Source organism: Vulpes lagopus, chromosome 19 (genome assembly GCF_018345385.1).
Source record: "Vulpes lagopus strain Blue_001 chromosome 19, ASM1834538v1, whole genome shotgun sequence".
In the NCBI taxonomy this organism is placed as follows: domain Eukaryota; kingdom Metazoa; phylum Chordata; class Mammalia; order Carnivora; family Canidae; genus Vulpes; species Vulpes lagopus.
In genome coordinates, this window is record NC_054842.1 from 35,636,907 (window position 1) to 35,659,307 (window position 22,401).

The 22,401-nt window shown below is 37.4% G+C and overlaps 1 protein-coding gene across 3 annotated transcripts in view; it reads right to left on the reverse strand.

Moving 5' to 3' along the window:
* Positions 1 to 22,401, reverse strand: part of PIK3CB (phosphatidylinositol-4,5-bisphosphate 3-kinase catalytic subunit beta) — a 205,757-nt gene that overhangs the window by 86,058 nt on the left and 97,298 nt on the right. For all 3 annotated transcript variants that reach the window (XM_041734141.1, XM_041734139.1, XM_041734140.1), the window contains 3 exons: positions 16,107 to 16,286; positions 13,397 to 13,567; positions 12,194 to 12,271 (listed from right to left, as the gene is read on the reverse strand). In XM_041734141.1, coding sequence (XP_041590075.1) covers positions 12,194 to 12,271; positions 13,397 to 13,567; positions 16,107 to 16,286 — 429 coding nt within the window. The remainder of the gene's footprint in view (positions 1 to 12,193; positions 12,272 to 13,396; positions 13,568 to 16,106; positions 16,287 to 22,401) is intronic.

A 22,401-nucleotide genomic window follows, 5' to 3' on the forward strand; every position in this document is an offset into this window, starting at 1 on the left:
TTATCATTCTACAAAGTACCACACAAAATAGCTGGATGATCTAAACTTAGATCCTATACACAAGTATAACACCAAATGCTCAAAATCAATCCAAAACTCATTATATTTAATGCAAATATGAATGAAATCATCTTTTTGTATTATTCTTTAAAAAACTACCATCCAGGGCACCTGAGTGGCTCAATCAGTTGAGTGTCCCACTCTTGATTTCAGCTCAGGTCATAATCTCAGGGTTGTGGGATCCAGCCCTGCATCGGGCTCCACACTCAGTGTGGAGTTGGCTTGAAATTCTCTCTCTCCTTCTGCCCCTCCACCCCACTTGCATGCGCACATGTGCACACATGTTCTTGCTCTCTCTCTCTCTCTCTCCAAAATAAATAAATAAAATCTTTATGAAAAACCATTCAAGGTTACCTGTTTTTAAAGTGTCAAAAATTTAAATAATTAATACAGTGTCAAGACTGAGTAGCCATAGCTTTAAGCAACTTTTAAGTCCATGTCTCTACACTACTTTAAATGCTATTTCCCTGTGTTCCCCCAAATTAAGCGAAGTCTGGGGATTCATTCTTACTCTGTAAGGAATATGATAACAATAATTATAAAGAAGGATTTATACAACAGCACCTTAAGGAAATCTTTGTATTTTCCTTTATGCTATACTCAAAGTATCTAAACTGCAACACAATACTAGTATTTTTAAAAGCCAAGACAAAATAGGAATAACAATTATTCTATAAAGAAAACTGTAATTGCCTATAAGAACCATTAATTATTTTCTCCTAAGCAATTTAGAAATGGCCCCATCATGAAATACTCAATAAATGGCATTTAATGTTAGTAAAATTATATGGGAAGCAGGAAGAAGCACAAAAGCCAGATTCTGAACTTTTCCTAATATACCTCAGGAAGATTGCGCACCACTTAATGAACACATGGTGGATGGTAATTTTAGTTTATCAGGACGTTAGGAAAGGTTCTGCCACTATCACACCAGTCGTTATCTTAAAAGGGTTCAACAGGCAGGAAGGAAAGGTGTGCCTACTGCCTGGGCAAAGACAAACTCCCCTGGCATACCTTAAGAATCAAAAACACCGTGGCACAGCTAGAGGCACAGCTAGAGGCACACTGGCCTCTTGGGTTGGAGAGGTGAGCAGCAAAGTCAGGGCCAGGAACAGAACTTAAACCACTGAAACTGAACAGGAATAGAATTTAAACCACTGAAAAGACTACTTTGTTTTCAGGGAAAAGAAAAGCTTGGTTATAAGACAAGGTGTGTAGGGATCCCTGGGTGGCGCAGCGGTTTGGCGCCTGCCTTTGGCCCAGGGCGCGATCCTGAAGACCCGGGATCGAATCCCACGTCGGGCTCCCGGTGCATGGAGCCTGCTTCTCCCTCGCCTGTGTCTCTGCCTCTCTCTCTCTCTCTCTCTGTGACTATCATAAATAAATAAAGTAAAAAAATATATATATATAAGGTAAGGTGTGAAAAGAGGCAAGAAGAGCAGAGGGGTGGTGGTGGCTATTGCTGTAATTCAAGGAGAGATGGTAAAGGTGTTAATTATGAAATGGTCAGGAAGACAAAGAGGAAGAAAGGAATAGTAATGAATTTCAATGAGACAGGATCAACAGCATGTGATCAACTGATTAGATATGGTAGGTAAAGGAGAGGGGTGACTCCAGCTGCTTTTTTTTTTTTAACCAAATATAAGAGGAAAATTAGTTAAAGGAGTGAAAGAATGAGTTGGGGAACACTAAATAAAACTGGCTTTAGAAATGTGTACTAGGGCAGCCTGGGTGGCTCAGCAGTTCAGCGCCACCTTCAGCCAAGGGGCATGATCCTGGAGAACCGGAATCAAGTCCCACGTCCGGCTCCCTGCATGGAGCCTGCTTCTCCCTCTGGCTCTGTCTCTGCCTCTGTCTCTCTCTCTCTCCGCCTCTCATGAATAAATAAATAATCTTAAAAAAAAAATGTGAGGGAATCCCTGGGTGGCGCAGCGGTTTAGCACCTTTAGCGCCTGCCTTTGGCCCAGGGCGCGATCCTGGAGACCTGGGATCGAATCCCACGTCAGGCTCCCGGTGCTCTCTCTCTGTGTGTGTGACTATCATAAATAAATACAAAAAAAAAAAATTTTTAGGGCAGCCCCGGTGGTGCAGTGGTTTAGGTGCCGTCTGCAGCCCGGGGCGTGATCTGGAGACCCTGGATCGAGTCCTACGTCAGGCTCTCTACATGGAGCCTGCTTCTCCCTCTGCCTGTGTCTCTGCCTCTCTCTCTCTCTCTCTGCATCTCTATGAATAAAAAAAAAAAAAATTAAAAAAAAATGTGTACTAAAGTACGTAAAAACAGGAGTCTAGAACTGAAGAGCTATCTGGGCTACAGGCAAAGGCCTGAGAACCATAAGCAAAGGAGGTACAATTTTTTTCAATTTTATTGCAAAGAGAATATCAGTTATTGCTTTCTAAGATGTGAAGAATCCAAATGAGAGGAAAAACACTTAAGAGTTGTTGCTGAAGCAGGGCCCACATGCCTGAAGCAAACAATCCATCTGACCTCTGAGTTACTTGACCTGAAAACCTCTATAGCGTTTCCTCTCCCCTCCTCAGCCACACAAACCCAAACACATCCAGAATTTGACTTTGCCACACACTAACATCTCCAAATCGCTAACTGCTACATCTCACTCTCTACCCACCTCCCCTACCAACTCACTCTGGACACTCTACAGGAAAATCTCCTTGCCCTCTTTAAGGCCTCCATTTCAATGACCAACACTTCCTCCTTCCCAACCTCAGCTTTCCTCTATCACCTTTGTCTGCCTTTGCCTTCACCAAAACTATCTGCCAAGGTATGTCTCTCCTTCTGTCACATTCATCTGAAGTCCATACCCTGGATAAACCTAATTACCTGCCTCTCCTCCATACCACATGTTTTGGGGCCAACCAGGACCATAACTAACCAGTTTCAAATGTAAAATTACTCTTCTGTTCCTGCAAGAATATTTCTTACCTTTAATTAACTGTTGAAAACTTGCATAACCATTTACCCTCCTGTAAGATGAGCCTTCCTTACATTTGATAAAACTATTTTAAAAATGTAAAGCTCCTATTTAAGCTCCTTTTTGTTAGATTTTCTGTTACCTGAAGATGACATGCTCTCATGGATACCCCCTGTCAATCTATTCTATTTAGAAGTTATAGAATATTAGAAAAATGAAATACTAGTCCATTATTATTCATAAGACAAGGAAAGCAAGTAATGAGGAAGGTCAAATGATATATATATCTAATAAAAAAATCAGAATCCAATACTCACCAACTACAGATAGATTCTTGTTACTAAATTGTGAAGTCACATGGGTGGGGTAAATTGAGGATGGCATATATGTTGGGACGCATAAAGGGTTTAAAGAGTATTTTTTACTCTTCCCCTAAGCAGCCTGGGGTGACCTCTGAAAATGGTTCACTATTCGCTTGACTCAGAAAACCCTACAAAATCATGCAAATCAAGAAGTTCAAACCCTTGTGTTCACTCTACAAACACACGTGAAACTGCCCAGGCCATCAAGAGTATGCATACCCAAAAAGTCACCAAGTCTCTGAAAGATGTCACTTTGCAGAAGCAGTGTGTGCCATTCCATCGCTACACTTAGCTACACACACCTGTAGGTAGGTGTGTCTAGGCCAAACAGTGGGGCTGGACACAAGTCAGTGGCCCAAGAAGAGTGCTGAATTTTTACTGCACATGTTTAAAAATGCAGAGAGTAATGCTGAACATAAGAGTTTAGATGTAGATTCTCTGGTCACTGAGCACATCCAGGTGAACAAAGTCCCCAAGATGTGGTGTATAACTTAAAGGGTTCATGGTCAGATTAATCCATACATGAGCTCTCCCTGCCACATTGAGATGATCCTTACTAAAAATGAGCAGATTGTTCCTAAATAAGAGGAGGTTGATGGGAACCCTGGGTGGCGCAGCAGTTTAGCGCCTGCCTTTGGCCCAGGGCGCGATCCTGGAGACCCGGGATTGAATCCCACATCAGGCTCCCGGTGCATGGAGCCTGCTTCTCCCTCTGCCTATGTCTCTGCCTCTCTCTCTCTCTGTATGACCATCAAAAATAAATAAAATTTAAAAAAAAAAAAGAGGAGGTTGCACATAAGAAAAGGATACCCCAAAAGGAACTGAAGAAACAAAAACTTATGGCCTGGGAGTAAATTCTGCATAGAATAAATGCAAATAAAAATAAAATTTTTAAAAACTATAATAAAATAAAATAAAGAGCATTTTTCTTCCAGAAAAAGGCAGGTTGTTCAATATGCACTTGACGCTCCATAAATCTCCAAGTAAAGATGTATGGGGGGTGGGGTAAAGGTTGTCATCTATTCACACAAGATCTCTGCTTAGGAATTTCATGTTCCTAAGACTACTTTTATTCTACTCTAGGCTTACCTGACCTTTAATGGCCACAACAAAGTCTTTGCTACCTAAACCTTACCCAAAACTGAGTTTGAGGTAAAAATATGCATACAGAACTTCCCTGAAAGACACACAATATATTTCTTTGGGAAGTTCAAATATTACCATTCAGTTAAAGATAAACCATCACATGGTTAAGGATAATATCTAGACTGAATTACTTTGGTCTCCTATAGAATGACTGTTCCCAGGACGCCTGGGTGGCACAGCTGGTTAAGCCTCTTTTAGTTTCAACTTAGGTCATGATCTGAGTCCTGGGCTCTGCACTTAGCATAGAGTCGGCTTAAGACTCTCTCTCTGCCCCTTCCTGCCAGCATGTGCTCTCTCACACTCTCTAAAAATTAATAAATAAATCTTTAAAAAAATAACTTTTCCTATTGTGCTGTCAATATTATATTTTAAGTCTAGCCAGTGAAAGAGTCTATAAAAGAAACATACGTGAGAGCCACCTGGGTGGCTCTGTCAACTAGGCATCCAACTCTTAGTTTTAGCTAAGAGTCATAATCTCAGGGTCATTAGATGGAACACCGCTACGTGCTCAGCAGGGAGTCTGCTAGAGATTCTCCCTCTCACTATTCTCTCCCCCCAGAACATTCTCTTTCTAAAATAATAAATAAACCTTATTTTAAAAAAGAATGAACCTCTAAATTCAACCTCTGATACTAATAAAACACTATATGTTAATTAAATTGGATTTAAATTTACAAAATTTTAAAAAAGAAAGATATGTGAAACATTTTATCTACTGTAATGATGCTGGCATAGGTGTTGGCACCCACTTTATCTTCCACTGTGTCTCCTTCATAAGGAACCACTAACATCTCTGTTTTATAGTACTATCAGGATGAGTTCCAAACACATGAATAACTAGTTTATCTTCAGAGAAATTCTGAATTCTTTTTAAAGATTTTATTCATTTATTCACGAGAGTCACAGACAGAGAGGCAGAGACAGAAGCAGAGGGAGAAGCAGGCCCTGTGTAAGGAGCCCAATGTGGGACTAGATCCCAGATCCCAGGATCATACCCTGAGCCAAAGGCAGATATTCAACCGCTGAGCCACCCAGGCATCCCCTAAATTCTGAATATTATAACTGATCATGTTTTCTTTGCTTTGACCACTAGCTATATTGCAAGAGAGCAAAATCCATAGTCTGACATCAAACAGTTATGGAGGATCTTACTACATACATACTTACGGTGAATCTTGCTCCTGACTTTTTTGACTGTTAATTACCCTCAATTATTTTTTAAAAAGCCAAAATTTTATATAAGGACACTGTGTGTGTGTGTGTGTGTGTGTGTGTGTGTGTGTATTGAGAGAGGGACAGAGAGAGAGAGAGAGATGGATTGAGCATTATACACTGAACTTGTGAAGTGAAATTTGGTAAATCATAAAACAAAACATATATAAAACACATTTTGCATCTTTGTAAGACAGGAATTTCAGTATAAAAATGGTATTCAGTTCTTACTCTCGATGACCCTGAACACTTAGTGAGACTTATGAATTAGAATAGTTTATTCAGAAAAATTACAAGTTTAAAGAAATGAATACTTTTCAATGTTTTTATGATAAAAACAAGCTACTTAAAATAAATTGCTGAACTGGAAAACGTTGGCATCTCTTGGTTTCTAACAATTTTTGAGAGTAAGAACATAAAGGAGTTCACTCCGTAAGTACTTAATAAATGTTAAATATTGAAAGAACCAAAACAAAAACCGCTAGTTGTAATTCCATCAACCAACTTCTAACAGAATTCAAACATAAGGAATGAAGTAAAAGTATGAATCAGTTGGCTACAAAGCTCAAAAAATCTGGAGTATAATGAACTTGAAAAGATCTATATCTATAAAGATCTACTAGCTATAAATAGCAACAGCAAAGAGTGTGATCTAGAAAAGAGTAATAAAAAAGACTCTAACCAAGGCATGGTAATAATAAAAAAAGAGACCCTGCACATTCTGAAGAAATGTGCTGAAATATTACTCATTACCTAGTCAAAGTGTGATTTAAGACCAGTCATTAAGATTATATATACTTGAGAAATCTCCTAGTAATTGGCTAAAATAATTCAAGTTGATACATGGTTAAAAACAAACAAGAGATACTAAAAGTGATCTACATTTAAAATAAATTGAGGTGGGGCAGCCAGGTGGCTCAGCGGTTTAGCTTTGCCTTTAACCCAGAGTGTGATCCTGGAGACCCTGGATCCAGTCCCACGTCAGGCTCCCTGCATGGAGCCTGCTTCATCCTCTGCCTGTGTCTCTGCCTCTTTTGCTCTCTCTGTCTCTCATGAATAAATCAAATATAGATAGATAGATAGATAGATAGATAGATAGATAGATAGATAGATAGAGGGGAACCCTATGTTTTCTGACTTAGAATTTCCCATGATAGCAGGATTAAGGAGAAGTTTTTATTTTAGAAAAAGCAGTGAGAAAAACTATACTCTGAATTTGTATCACATGGAATTTTGTCAAAATTGTCCCATTCCATGATTCTTGGACTGAAGCAACTTCAAGCTCTGAAAAGTAAAGAATTTTAAAGCACCACCACGCTTAACACAGTCATGTTTTATTGTCCAACTTGAGTAAACTTCCAAAAAGACCCTTTTACACAAGCCCCAGAACATTTGGAGAACAGGAAAAGGCAGGCTTTATCATGCAAAGAACTTTCCCTTTGCTACAGCAAGGATGTGCCAAAGCTGCACACAGATTGCATTCCTGAATTCAACAATTTCTGTGTTGGGCAAGCCATGAAACTTTTTCCCAACATTATACCTAATTTCCTTCTTGTTCAGTAATAATGGCCAAAATCCACCACTGGCTGCCTTTAGATATTAGACACAAAAAAAGGTCAGTGGCATGAACAGGCTGAAATTCCCACAGTTTCCTGAAAGGTATCACTTTGTAAAGAGACAGATTTATTCTGGTTTTTGGGAGGAGTGTTATGCTACCTTTACGAATATGTTAGAGACAGTTACATTAAAATGTGTTAATTCACAGCACAAATATTTATTTAGTGTTTCAGACACTGATAAGAGAAAAAAAGATTAAGATACTTTCCTTATTTCTTCAGGTAATATATATTTTAACAGTTTAAGGGTGCTGAGACCCATATAAGTAGGCTATGAGGTGTTATGATTTTTGACTAATTAGTGTGCTATCAGATATACATGAACTTGACATTCTGTGGGTTTATCCTACTTGTGGTTCATTGAGCTTCTTGAATCTGTTATGTCTTTCACCAACTTTGTAAGCTCCCAATGATAATTTCTTTATATACTTTTTCTGAACTGTACTCTTTTTCTTTCTGGAACTCAGATTACACAAATGTTCAACCTTCTGATATTGTTGCACATGTATCTGAGGCCATAAAGAGTTTTTTCTCCCTCAATCATTTTTCTCTATTTTGTTCAAATTGGAAATTATTTTTATTAATTTTCAAATTCACTGACTCTTACCTTTCTTTTTTTTTTTTTTTGACTCTTACCTTTCTCATTACACTATTGTGTCCATTCAATGAGTTTTTAAATTATAAGTTACTGTATTATTCAGTTCTAAATTTTCCATATGGTTTCTATTATATCTTCTATTTCTTGGCAGAAATTTTCTATTTTTCCATCCTTTTCAATTGTGTTTGTCCTTCCTTGGAGAATTTTTATAATAACTGACTTACCACCTATGTCAATCTGAGCACTGACACTTGTTGATTATCATTATCCATACATCTTGAGATTTTCCTGGCTCTTTATATGCCAATTTTAAATTGCATCCTAGACCATTATGACCACTATGTTATAAGACTCTGGGTTTTATTTATTTTTTTAAAAATTTTTTATTTATTTATGATAGTCACAGAGAGAGAGAGAGAGAGAGAGAGAGGGGCAGAGACACAGGCAGAGGGAGAAGCAGGCTCCATGCACCGGGAGCCCGACGTGGGATTCGATCCCGGGTCTCCAGGATCGCGCCCTGGGCCAAAGGCAGGCGCCAAACCGCTGCGCCACCCAGGGATCCCTGGGTTTTATTTATAGTCTACGGAGACTGCTGATGTTTTAGGAGAAATGGTTTATGTTCAAACTCCAAGGTGCAATAAGCCCCTTGAAGCTATGGTTCTAATACCAGTTCAGTTTTTAAAATCCTTTAGAGAGCTCTTGGATTTGTCCTCTGTGTGCAGCATACAGTGACCAGACTGAGACCTGGGTGGGAGTATATGCTACAGTTCAGTTCTCAAAGTATGTAGGCAATTAAGAGTCAGATCCACATATGTACAGCTCAGGAATAAACCTATAAGCATAAACAACTTTAAGGAGTTGCTTCCCCAAGCTCCTCTCACTCTTCAATCATCAAGAATTTTTGGGTTGCCTGGGGACCTTTTTGTATCACCCAGCCAGAAAGCTAAAGCTTCATTTACCCACACATCCTGGAACTATGCCAAACAGCAGAAGAACAGAAAAAGAAAAAGTCTGTGAGCATTTTCCCCATTCTCTCTACAACTCCTCTAATCAGAGAAGGTTCAACTCTGCATTTTAGGCCTATCCTTATTATTGTTGCTGCTGCCACAGGACTTCTTAAAAACTGGGGCAAATCAGAATAGAGAAAAGAACAGGAAACAACAGGGAAAAAAGCAGGGAGAGCCTCACTTTTTCTGAGTGTTAGAAGACCCCTTTAACCTTAGAGCTATAACTAGAGGGCTTCTTGAATTCTGTGTGCATTAATGCACGCAGATTTGGGACAGCACTGAATTCAGGCTCCTCCTGAATATGAAGATGCATACCTGAAAAGTGAAACAAGACAAGGCTAGGAAAAAACTGATAAGGAAGCAATATGCTCCAAAATTCTAAGCAAACTCACAGGGTTAAGACAATCATGCGCCCTATAAGATCTCGGGGACTAAGAATATAATGGATTTCACTCCTGTGATTAGGGGGTATACTATTTGACATAGCTGACTTTGTGGAAGGGAGATTATCTTTCATGGCCTGATGCATTGATGAGCCCTTAAAAAGGGACCAGGCTAAAAAAAAAAAAAAAAAAGGGACCAGGCTCTTCCTGGCAAGTGTGAGAAGGATTTGATGCTTGAGAAATTCTCCGTTTCTACAGTTAAAAACAGAGAGCCACATAGCCAGGCTTGAAAGATGCCTCTAGTAAGAGAAATCTTTAGTCAATCCCCTACCAAGACCAAGCAAGGAAATGAGAACCTCAGTTCTACAACTTCAAGGAACTAAATTTGAATTCCCTTGGTAGCAAATTCTTCCCCAGAGCCTTCAGGAAAAAATACAACCAAACTAACATCCGGATTTCAACCTTGCAAAAGCATAAGCAGAAAACCCAGCCACACACCATGCCCAGACTTCTGACCAACAGAAAAGTAAGATAATAAATACATATTCAAGATGCTAGGTTTGTGGCAATCTGTTAAACAGCAAAGGAAAACTAACTTAAGGGGCTATCATGAATGTAATGCCAAAAATGTAACAACATAAAACAAATTCTTCAAAGGAAAAAAATTATCAAAACTGACACAAAAGAGAGCAGCCCGGGTGGCTCAGCAGTTTAGCGCTGCCTTCAGTCCAGGATGTGATCCTGGAGACCCAGGATGGAGTCCCACATCACTCCTCCATACCTGCATGAAGCCTGCTTTCTCCCTCTGCCTGTGTCTCTGCCTCTCTCTCTCTTTCTCTCTATCTCATGAATAAAGTCTTAAAAAAAAAAAAAAACAACTAGAAAATCTGACTTTCTATATATCCATTAAAGAAATTAAATTCCTAGGGGTGCCTGGGTGGCTCAGTGAGTTAAGTGTCCAACTCTTTTTTTCGGCCCAGGTCATGGGATGGGGGCCCCATCTCAGGCTCTGTGCTCAGAGGGGAGTCTGCTTGAGATTCCTTCTCTCCCTCTGCCCCTTCCCCCCACTTGCTCACTCTCCCTTTCTTTCTCAAATAAATCAAGAAAGAAAGAAAGAAAGAAAGAAAGAAAGAAAGAAAGAAAGAAAGAAAGAAAGAAAATTGAATTTCTAATTAAAAATCTCCCCACAAAGAAAACTCCAGGATCAGATGGCTTGGAGTAAATCTTACCAAACATTTAAGGAAGAAATAATACCAATCCCATATAAGCTTATTCAGAAAAATTGGTAAGAGGAAGACTTCTCAAGTCAATATGTAAGAGGAAAAAATATCAGTCACTTTTTTCTTTAATGGTGTGTGGACTATTTTACCTGTTCTAACAATCATGTTATACTTCCGCAACTCAACAAAAATTAAGAAAAGTTTAAAGAAAAAATAGAATTACCACTAAAACAGAAAACAAAGGCTAACTGACCATAAGCATATTCATTAAAAATTAAATCCTAGCTGAGAATATAAGAGCAAAAAAAAAGGCCCTGTTTTAATGACAGCTAACCAAAGAATATTTACAGACTATTTATAAAAGCAAGGCACTGGTAATCTTTGGCAAGTTGCTCCTGAATATATCCTCATGCCAGCAAACATCTCAAATTAAGTGAATCTCTTTCCTGGATCACAAAACTATTCACTCACTTTCCTACCAAGCAAAACAGAGGAAAATGCATACTTTACACTTTGAGACAAATGCCTTGTTAAGTCTTTACTTAATTATATGGGGTTATGCAATAAATCTCCATGTGTTAACAACTTGTGGTCCATAATGTAGTCCTCTATTTTCTTCCAGGAAATGGTATTACATTTTCTCTGTGTTCAGCAAGTTTCAAAGAAAAAAAAAGGCCTGAGAAAGGAGACTGAGTCAAACTCTAAACAAGGCTGACAAAGGAGAATGAAGTTTGCATAGGAACCTGTGGCCTATAGTTTTGGCTTAAATTGTTATTTGCTGAATTCCTGATTTAAGCAAGTTCTTTCGGGCAGCCCCAGTGGTGCAGCGGTTTAGCACTGCCTGCAGCCTGGGGCGTGATCATGGAGACCCGGGATCGAGTCTCACGTCGGGCTCCCTGCATGGAGCCCGCTTCTCCCTCTGCCTGTGTGTCTCTGCCTCTCTCTCTATCTCTCTCTCTCTGTGTGTGTCTCTATGAATAAATAAATTTTTAAAATCTTAAAAAAAAATAAGCAAGTTCTTTCACATAATATATACGGGGAAAATGTCACTACATCCATTACATCTTCAACTATTCAAAGAATACTTTAAAACAAAAATTCTTGTCTTAACATTAAGTCACCATATTCTATCTATCTTGTGTAAATGACCAATATGGGTAAAACTGAATCTTCAATGTGACATTCATTAGGCATATCAGTGAGTTATTCAAATAATGGAGCAGATAGGGGCACCTGGGTGACTCATTTGGTTGAGTGGCCAACTCTTGGTTTCTTGGGATCCGTCCATGACTGGCTCCATGCTCAGGGCAAGGTCTGCTTCTCTCCCTCTCCCTCTGCCCCTCCCCCTGCGCCTGCACTTATGCGCACGTACACACTCTTTCTCTCTAAAGTGAATAAATAAATCTTTAAAAAATAGTAACAGGGACTCCCGGGTGGCTCAGTGGTTGGGTGCCTGCCTTCAGCTTGGGTCATGATCCCAGGATCTGGGGTCGAGTCCCGCATCGGGCTCCCTTCATGGAGCCTGCTTCTCTCTCTCTGCCTGTGTCTCTGCCTCTCTCAGTCTGTGTCTCTCATGAATAAATAATAAATAAATAAAAATAAATCATAAATAATAACAATGGAGCAGATAAAAAACCTCAAATCTTAACAAGTACTCACTTTTACACTTTCTTCTGTGTTAAGTTTATTTCCCTTAACCAAGACAATTTGGAAAGGATTGTTATTTTCCCAAACATGCTGCAAAAGAATAAAATAGAGTATTTTAATTAAAGAAATAAATATTATATACTAGCAATGAAATCATCTTATCGGTTCTCATGTCCACTGACAAAATAATGAAAAAATACCTCTGAACTAACAACTGAAAATCCCATATACTAAATTAAGCATCACAATCACTAGCACTTAGTTCTTATGACAAAACACAGGCAGCATTCCAATACTGTCAAGAAATTCACTAAATTAAACACCATCAACTAAAAGTATTAAAGCTTTGTATGAATTAAGAATTGACCATTTAAATTAATATACAGTGAATATCTTAATCATCAAGCAGAGATTAAACATACAACTTGTTGAAACTGAGTAACTATTTAAAAATGTTAACTATTCCAATCAATAAAAAGAAACTTAAGATTTGCTTTATATAAATATAGTACATTCTGGGAAAAAAATGTTATCTTTGATATATTTAAATTCTATGGCAGCCCAGGTGGCTCAGCGGTTTAGCGCCACCTTTAGTCCAGGGCCTGATCCTGGAGATGTGGGACTGAGTCCCATGTCGGGCTCCCTGCATGGAGCTTGCTTCTCCCTCTGCCTGTGTCTCTGCCTTTCTGTCTCATTTTCTCTCTCTCTCTCTCTCTCTCTCTCTCTCTCTCTCTGTGTCTCACAAATAAATAAATAAAATCTTTAAAAATAAAAAATAAATAAATTCTAAAAGTATTCAATAAGAAGGTATCAAGTTACACTAAAAATGCTATCATAGCTAAGCTGACAGAAATGAAATACACTAGAAAATCAACTATCTCTACACATCTAATTTTTCTACTAGAATGTCTCAAATTGCTCATGAAGTCAGTGTTTAGATGTTATCTCAAGAAATTTCTAATTTGGTGTTATTTTTCTGTGACACAAAAAGAACACTGAAACCAGAAATAGCATATTTACATTTATATGTAGCTTGAGCTGAGGAAAAAGAATAGTAGCTAGAAAGATAATTACCAATAAATGAAAATGGATTTTTGGCAAATGTACACTGGTTGTCACAGAAGTGAGCAGAGAAAATATGTCAGGCTTAAGCACACAACCTAACAAAAATTAGATGCTTTTTGAGGTTACCAAAGGTTCACATGTGAAACTTACAGAAATAATTCGCATTTTCTTTGGGGGTAAAGGAAGAGGAAGGTTTGATGCATTTCGATTTATGGCAGCCTCTATGGCAATCATTTCCTGTTCATACATCTTCTTAATCTTGCAACATTCCACAAGCATAAAATGGGGCAAAGTCCTGTTCATTACACAGTTCCGGATATACTACAGTGGCAAGAGAGAATAAAGTAAAGACTTCCAAGCAAATACTTAAATTGACAGAAGAATAAAATTCAGATGAACACCCACCACTATGCCAATATACTATGAAAATATATCTTAACAACTCAAAGTAAAAAATATAAGAAATTAAAATCACAACATAAAATTGCTACCATTAATTGAATGTCTAAGACCTAAGAACCAGCTGCTTTTTATATTTGTACCTAATTTTCCTAACAACCCTGTAAAAGTTTAATAGATGAAAGAATTAAAAGTTAGAAGAGCTAAATTACATACCTGGCATCTTATAACTGGTATTTTAAATCTACTTGTACTTTTTTTTTTTCCTAAACCTTTAAAAAATATGTACCTCAGTCTAGATGTTTTGTCTTCTCTTTGCACTTAGTATCTGACATTTTGATCAATCGGCTTACCTCTCTAGGGGTGGGACTTGAGTGGCAAAGACTGTGATATCACAGTGCAAACTTTGACCAGTCAGTAAAACTGAACATGCAGTACACATGTGCCATTTCTTTACATTCTGAAGTAGTCATCTTAGACTTTCCCATGGATCCCTGAAGCAGACCTGGTCTCTTTACAGCAAAGGGCTCTAGACAACCATTACCATCTCCCTTACAAAAACATATTGCCCATCTTAGCCGATGCTCTGTTTTATTTCCATGAGACCAGGATGACTTTCCAAAGGCATATAAGAAAAGGGGTGGTTATTCACATTACCAGGGATGCCCAACAAATCTGAATAGAAAGAAACCTAAGACATTCCTCAGAAGAATATAAATTTCCTACACAGATTCAGTGTATTATATTCAATTCAGAACCATAAAATACCTTTTTTTTTAAAAAAAAGATTTTATTTATTCATGAGAGACACAGGCAGAGGGAAGAGCAGGCTCCATGTAGGAAGCCCGATGTGGGACTCGATCCTGGGACCCCAGGATCACGCCCTGGGCCAAAGGCAGACACTCAACTGCTGAGCCACCAGGAATCCCCACAAAATACTTTATTAAATTAAAAAAAAATTCCAGAATGGTCTGTAAGTGGGAGTTACATATTATGATAAATATATTCAATCAAAAATTTTCCACTACGAAATATGTGTCATTCCACTTCCTTCACATTCCTTTGCCTATATGGTATTATTTCCTCTCTCATGACCTTGTACAAAACTGTATATAAGTCTTTATATTTCTTTATAATAAAAATCCTAGAAAACAAAACAAAAACAAATAAACAAAAAAAAATTCCTAGTTTTGGTAAAATAATATACCCTCCACTAATTAAGGTTAAAACAAAAGTGTTAAGAAGCAGGAGGCTACTTAAAAGATAGCAGAACATAGAGGGTAGAAGCCAGCACTCCTTTACGACCACCAAGTACTTTTCCTCTTCCTTCTTCCTCTCATGGGCTACATACAGTTCAAGCCCTTATTGTCAAAATGCCATAGCTCCCAAAGCTGTGCAGAGCAGTTACAATTGCTGCTAGACTTTCTTCCTAGTAAACCACAAAAATTAAAGGCCACACTAAAAATCTGAAAAGGTAAAAAAATCTGCAATTAGCTGTAAATAAAGCACAGCTCCTTATATTCAAACATCACTTAATATTTGGAATATCTCTATCTCTCTTGCTTAAAACAATAAAAATCCACAAGTAGGAGTAATAACATATTTTTCTAAAATCCCGTTAGTATTTTCTTCTATCTTTGCATTTAGCCTTTATTCTTTATGTAATGACCATTTTTTGGTCTCTAAATATAATTTCAACAAAAATATCTTCAAGTTCCTTGAAAGCAAAGCCAGGATCCTAGCGTATAAATAGCATACCTCATGGTATTTAAATTCCACTCCAGTTTACTCCAAAAACAATATGAGGCACTATCCTCAAGGAACACACGATTTCATGGAAAAAGGTATGTCGTCTAAGATGAAGGAAAGCTTTTGAATATGGTCAGACCTAATTCTTACAAAATTCCTACCATATACGGAAGTAAGAGACAACAGAGGGAAGGGCAATTACACATATAAATGTTAGACTGAAACTGAAAAGTTTTATAATTCACAATGAAAATTTATAAGACTTTGTTAACTGATAAGCACAAGTTTTAATACAATTCTATTAGTGACCATTTAATTAAAAAAATCTTGTATTTTACTTCCCCCAGAATATTTCCTACCTAATTATTATGTTTACACAATAAAATAGTAGGCAGCTATAGCTTATTTTATTCAGAATTCATAGTGCCACAGGAAATGATGATATAACACTGAAACAATCAAAAAAGCAGAAAGGAACCATTTAGATACACACATTAAACATATAATCAATATGCCAAAAATATACAAAACTACAAGTAAACCAACCAAGTATGCCAAAATTTTAAGAATGGTTATCTCACAGGGAGGTAGGATCATGAATTTTCTGTAGGTTCTAAATACTTGACTATGACAATACATTTTTATAAGAAATGTAAATTCTTAAATACATACACACACACATCTCTGGTAAATTGACAGTTAATACACATACCTGGAATTGAATTAGTGGGTGATCACCAAATACATATTCTACTCTCCCACTGACTTGCAACACATAATCATTGGGGCTAACTTCATCTTCTTTCCCATGAATAGTTAAACGTTTTTGGATTGCCAGTTCATTTATTTTGATAGGATTCATATTAGGAGATATTTGAAAGCTAAACACGTCCTAAAAAGGGAGGTAGAAAAAAAGGAGCAATTTTATATTTGTGCTGAAAAACCTCACTTTTTACATGTATACTTATTACTACATCATATATATATATATATACACATACATAATACGTACATATATATAAAGTATGTTATATATGCATATCCTTTACATTTAACATTTCAGTACATTTTCCTATTTTCTAAATATAATGTGTCCATGATAAATTTGTTAAGATTTCTGATCATTTCCAAGTTATCTTACACTATACAAAGTGCCACAGATTCCACAGTTAAGATTAATATTTAACTAAAGCATATATTTAACTAAAATTTACCATCAGAGTTTATCAAATGTATTTCTCAGGGACTATCGTTATTTTCTAAAATATCTTTCTCTGAAAAAGGTACCAAAAAACCTGCGGTGTTCAAATCATACTAAGAATTTTATATTGTCACTATTAAGAAGAGACATATACTTTATACTAATTAAACTATAAATGAACAATTCAGTCCAATTTTATAAACATGTAAAGAAAAACAAGAAGCTTTAATTAATGAAGATATAGATAGAACAGAGTATTATCAAATCTGCTCACCATAAATCCAAAAAGTACAGATGTTAAAGATTATTTAATAACATCTGAAACATCTCAGTCCAGCAAAATAATTTCCCACCATATGATCACATACCAAGGATTTAAGAAAATTCACTGTCTCCTAAAGCAGTCAACTGCTACTCTGGACAAGTGATCGTTAGAAAACTCTGTGTACTGACCAGAGATTGATTCTGCAATATTTCCACCAAGTGAAGTCACTTCCCTTTTCTACAAGGTACTTCAAATTCCAAATTTTTAAACCTAAATTTAATGGGTGTTCCAATCTATTTTCTCTAGTATATTTACTCTTTCCTCCTAATTTCCTGTGTGAGTTGATGCTATATGCATCAAACCATATGAGCCAGGATCCAAAGAGTCATTTGAAAAGTCGCATGACTCCACTTTCCTCCCCTCACTTCCCAAAAAGATAGCAATGATCTTATGTCCTTGGGTTGCCAACTGTAACCTCTTCTCCATCTCCACTAACACTCTTCTACTTCAGCAATTCTTCATCTTTCTCCTAAAGAGCAATATAGCGTCTTAATTTCCTTGCACTATCCACCTCAAAACCTTCATCTACCTTAGAAAGTAATCTACCTTTAAAAAGAGAGTCACAAAGAGATGATACTTTTTTAACATAATACAAATGGTCATAACTATCTAAAGCACTGCTACTCAAGTAAAACTCTTTAAAAATGGAAATATTCTATTCTGTGCTGTCCAATACAATAGCACGTAGCCACAAATGGTTGAGAAACCTGATATGTGGCTAGTGTGAATAACTGAATTTTAATTTTTCTTAATTTAAATTTAAATGTACATATGTGGCTAGTGGCCACTGTATTTAAAGAGCACAGATGTGAATAGTAAGACCTAAGCTCCTTAATACATCATAAAATTATTCTAAGAGTCCCATTTACTATTTCATAAACTTTTAAGAAATACAAAACTCGAGGACACTCTTAGTATCAGATAGTAAGAACCTAAAGAAAAGACCAGAAATCAGAACTGGACTTGAAAAACTCAGATATTAGAAATAATACTCAGAAAAAAAAAAGAAAAGAAAACTAGTATAGTTAATGTGTTTTAAGAATTAAAAGCGGGATCCCTGAGTGGCTCAGGGGTTTAGTGCCCTGCCTTTGGCCCAGGGCGTGATCCTGGAGTGACGGGATCGAGTTCTGCATCCGGCTCCCTGCATGGAGTCTGCTTCTCCCTGCATGGAATCTGTGTCTCTGCCTCTCTGTGTCTCTCATGAATAATTAAATAAAATCTTTAAGAAAAATACATGAAAATGAATAAAGAGCAAATATATCTGAAGAAGAATCAAAGAGAATGCCAAGAAATAAAACATATTAAGTGAAATTTAAAACTCAATGAAAAGGAACATGACAAATCTCAAAAGTTTTTTTTAAATTTGACAATATCGAGTGTTAGCAAAGATGTGAAGAAACTAAAATCTCAATATATTTCTGGTAGGAATGTAAATTTGAAAAACTGTCTGGGGGTGATCCTGGTCCCAGGATCGAGTCCCGTGTCGGGTTCCCTGCAAGAAGCCTGCTTCTCCCTGCCTGTGTCTCTGCCTCTCTCTGTGTGTCTCTTATGAATGAATAAATAAAATCTTAAAAAAAAAAGCTGTACATGAGAGACTACCTAACAAAGACAATGGGCAGGGCAGCCCCAGTGGCGCAGCAGTTTAGCGCCACCTGCAGCCCAGGGCATGATGCTGGAGACCCTGGATAGATTCCCACATCAGGCTCCCTGCATGAAGCCTGCTTCTCCCTCTGCCTGTGTCTCTGCTTCTCTCTCTCTCTGCATCTCTATGAATAAATAAATAAAATCTTTAAAAAAAAAAAAAAAAGACAATGGGCATATGGATGGGATAGATACTTCTGTTTAGCAGGAAGGAAAAGAGTTCATTTGTGACTACTTCTATGTGTTGACAACTGTGATTATTCAGATAACGTCTACACAGGTGAAGAAATACTCTTCATAGTTTTACTTTATGTACTTCATTTTTTGTCATATTTCTGCCCATACCTCTGATATATTCTCTGAAATTCCCCAAAAGTATAGTCTCTACCTCCTTCTACCCTTTCCACAACCTGCCTTGTTCCCCTAACACACAGGAAACTATTTCAAATGCCATATGCTTCCCTCCCTTAATTGACAGAATAATTTCATATAACTTATGCTGGCTGAGGTTTAAAAAAAACACAGGTTTGAAAGTGATGCTCCAGTTTATTGGTATCCTTAAAAATTATGACTCTCAGAATAAAAATAATGCCTCTGTGGTCTAGCTGCTGGGACTAATGTTCTTGAACCATGTTAGTTCTCTGATTATATTTACCTTGCTTCTTAAAAGCCCTGCTCTATACCGAATGATACTGATGATGTGGTCATCAAAAATTTCACATTTTTCACAGAAACTACTGTCTCTATTTTAACAACCCTGTAAAACCATTTTTTAACTTATATGAATACTTTGTTACATTTCATCTCATGTTTAATGTTCCTACATACTGCTTCCTAATGTTGGTTATTAGCAGTAATGATGAAATGGCAAAGCGAATATTTTATAAAAGTCAGAGGAACAAAAAAAAATCCATGTATGAATGATCAATATGTTAATGATCCTTTATTCTGGTATTACCACTCTTTTTTTTTTTGTTGGTGAAATATTTATTCACTTATGAAATGATACTGGTAATAAGTTATGAATTGGGGGGTTTATCTTTATTTATTTATTTTTAAAGATTTTATTTTTAAGTAATTTCTATACCCAATGTGGGGATCACACTCACAACCCTGAGATCAGGAGTTGCACACTCTACCAACTGAGCCAGCCAGGCACCAATTTTTTTTTTTTTTTAAATGGTCTTACTTGCCTAAACAACGAACGATAAACTCTATGTAGCTTTCCAAATTTCTTTAATAATTTATTAATTTTACTAGTCTATACAATACAGAACTAGAAACTTTATTTATTCCTCAGGGAAATGGAAATGTTCAGCTAAAAGAAAAGACTAAGGAGAGTTATGATAGCTATATCTCAACTATCTGAATACTGGGCATGTATAATTAAGGGAAGACTCATCGGATACTTATTCAAAACAAGAAAGTACAACCACATGGGCAGAAGTCATAAAAGGCTAATTTGAATTTTTAAGTATCTCCTATCAAAATTTAAATATGTGCTTGTTCAAAGTGAAAACATGCTACTTAATAAGGTCATGTGCTCCCCTTAGTACTGAATGCATTTGGTCAAAGACACTACACTATATAAGGGATGGTGAAAAGATTTACTATATAATATAAAGAGTCTAACTAGATGATATTCAAACTACTTTCAGCATTAAAGTCTATAACTGTTGGAGGGGAAGATGGCAGCAGAATAGGAAGAGAAGAGGATCTACTGGTCCCATGAATACAACAGATAATTATCAAATCCTCCTAAATACCCCAGAAATGAATCTGAAGACTGGTAGAACTCCACAACTAACAGTAGAGAAGAAGCCACACAGAAGAAGGTAGGAAGTGCAGAGACAAGGCTTAGAAGAGAAAAAGATCAGGACACCTGGGTGGCTCAGCGGCTGAGCATCTGCCTTCAGCAAAGGATGTGATCCCAGGATCCAGGATCAAGTCCCACATCGGGCTCCCCCCATGCCGCATGGAGCTTGCTTCTCCCTCTGCCTGTGTCTCTGCCTCTCTCTCTCTGCATGTCTCTCATGAATAAATAAATAAAATATAAAAAAAAAAAAAAACAAGAAGAAGAAGAGAAAAAGATCATGACCTGTGCAGTACAGAGGGAGCTGCTGTACCACTGAAAAGCAAAAGACAAATTATCACACAGAAGAGCCCATGGGGAAAAGGAATCCAGTGGGGCTTAACGTCTGGAATTCTAAAGGTCAGTGGGCTTGGCTTGGTGAGAATCCAGAGGCATTGGGGGCTACTCCTGGAGACAAAGTGGAACAAACAGACCACAGAAATACAGCATGGAAACCAAGATCTTTGGAGTGCCTATGGTGTACAGCAAGGGAGCTATTTGCTAAACTCAGGGTAGGAGTTCCAGAGAGGCAACCTCCATAGAGAGACCCCACAGGTTAAAAAAAGGAACGGCCAGGCACAGAATCATTTCCCCAAATTTCCACATAAACACAGAGCCACCTGAGGGAACAAAGCACAGCACTGGCACTCACATATGACTTGCTTAAGCCAAGCCCTGCTCCCCATACTCTAATGATCCACCCTTCCCAGTCGTGCTCACCTCAGTCCCACCATAGCAGGCCTCCTCATCCAGAGGACCAGCCAAAACCCCTGACAGCATCATGTCTCCACAAGAGTTTTGTGAGGCCTTGGTGGCAATAGCAACAGATCTTATTTCATAAGCAGACCAGAGCACATCTAGTTAAAATGCACCACATTTGGGCCAGGTACCAAACACTACTCACAACAAGCAAAGAGAGTCTCTGTAGACTATTGATCTGAAGAATAAAGTGGCCAGGACATGATAGTAGAGCACACGCAGCACACAAGAGAAATGCTACTGGAAGCACCAGGCCCTGGGGAACAGGGAACACTATATTGCAGAGCACTACAGGACATTTTCCATATAAGGCCATTATTCTCAAGAACAGAAGATGTAGCTGACTCTCAACACACAGAGAAACAGGCACAGAGGCTCAGACAAAATATGAAGACAAAGGAATTTGTCCCAAATGAAAGAACAGGACAAGGCCATGGCCAGACATACAAGCAAAACAGATTTAAGTAACATGCTTAATGGAGAATTTAAGGTAATGATCATAAAGATACTAACTAGACTTTAAAAAGAGTGGAGGATATCAGTGAGAACATTAATATAGAGAATAAGAAAAATGGAGCAGAGATAAAGGGCTCAAAAAAAAAAAAAAAGAAAATGAAAAACATGTTTGATGGAATGAACAGTAGGCTGGAAAAAACAGAGGAATGAATTAATGACCTAGAAGACAGAGTACTGGAAAGTAACCAAGATGAACAAGATAGACAACGATATTATACAAAATAAGAATAGACTTAGGGAACACAGTAATTCCATCAAAAATAATAACATTCCCATTATAGGAGTTCCAGAGGAAGACAGAGAAAAAGGGCAGAGAATTTATTTGAAGAAATAATATCTGAAAACTTCCCTAATTTGGGGAATCATATCTAGATTGAAGAGACACAGAGAACCCCCAACATGGTCAACAAAAGCAGATCCACATAGAGATATGTCGTAATTAAAATGGCAAAATATAGAGATTAAAAAAAATTAAGAACAGTAAGACAAAAGAAGAGTTATATACAAAAGAAACCCCCTAAAAAAAAAAAAAAAAAGAAAGAAACCCCCTAAGGTTATGAGTGGATTTTTCAGCAGAAATTTTACAAGCCAAAAGGAGTGGAATGATACACTAAAAGTGCTGATTGCAAAAAAACTTTTTTTTTGTGGTTTTTTTAAATTTTATTTATGATAGTCACAGAGAGAGAGAGAGAGAGAAAGAGAGAGAGAGAGAG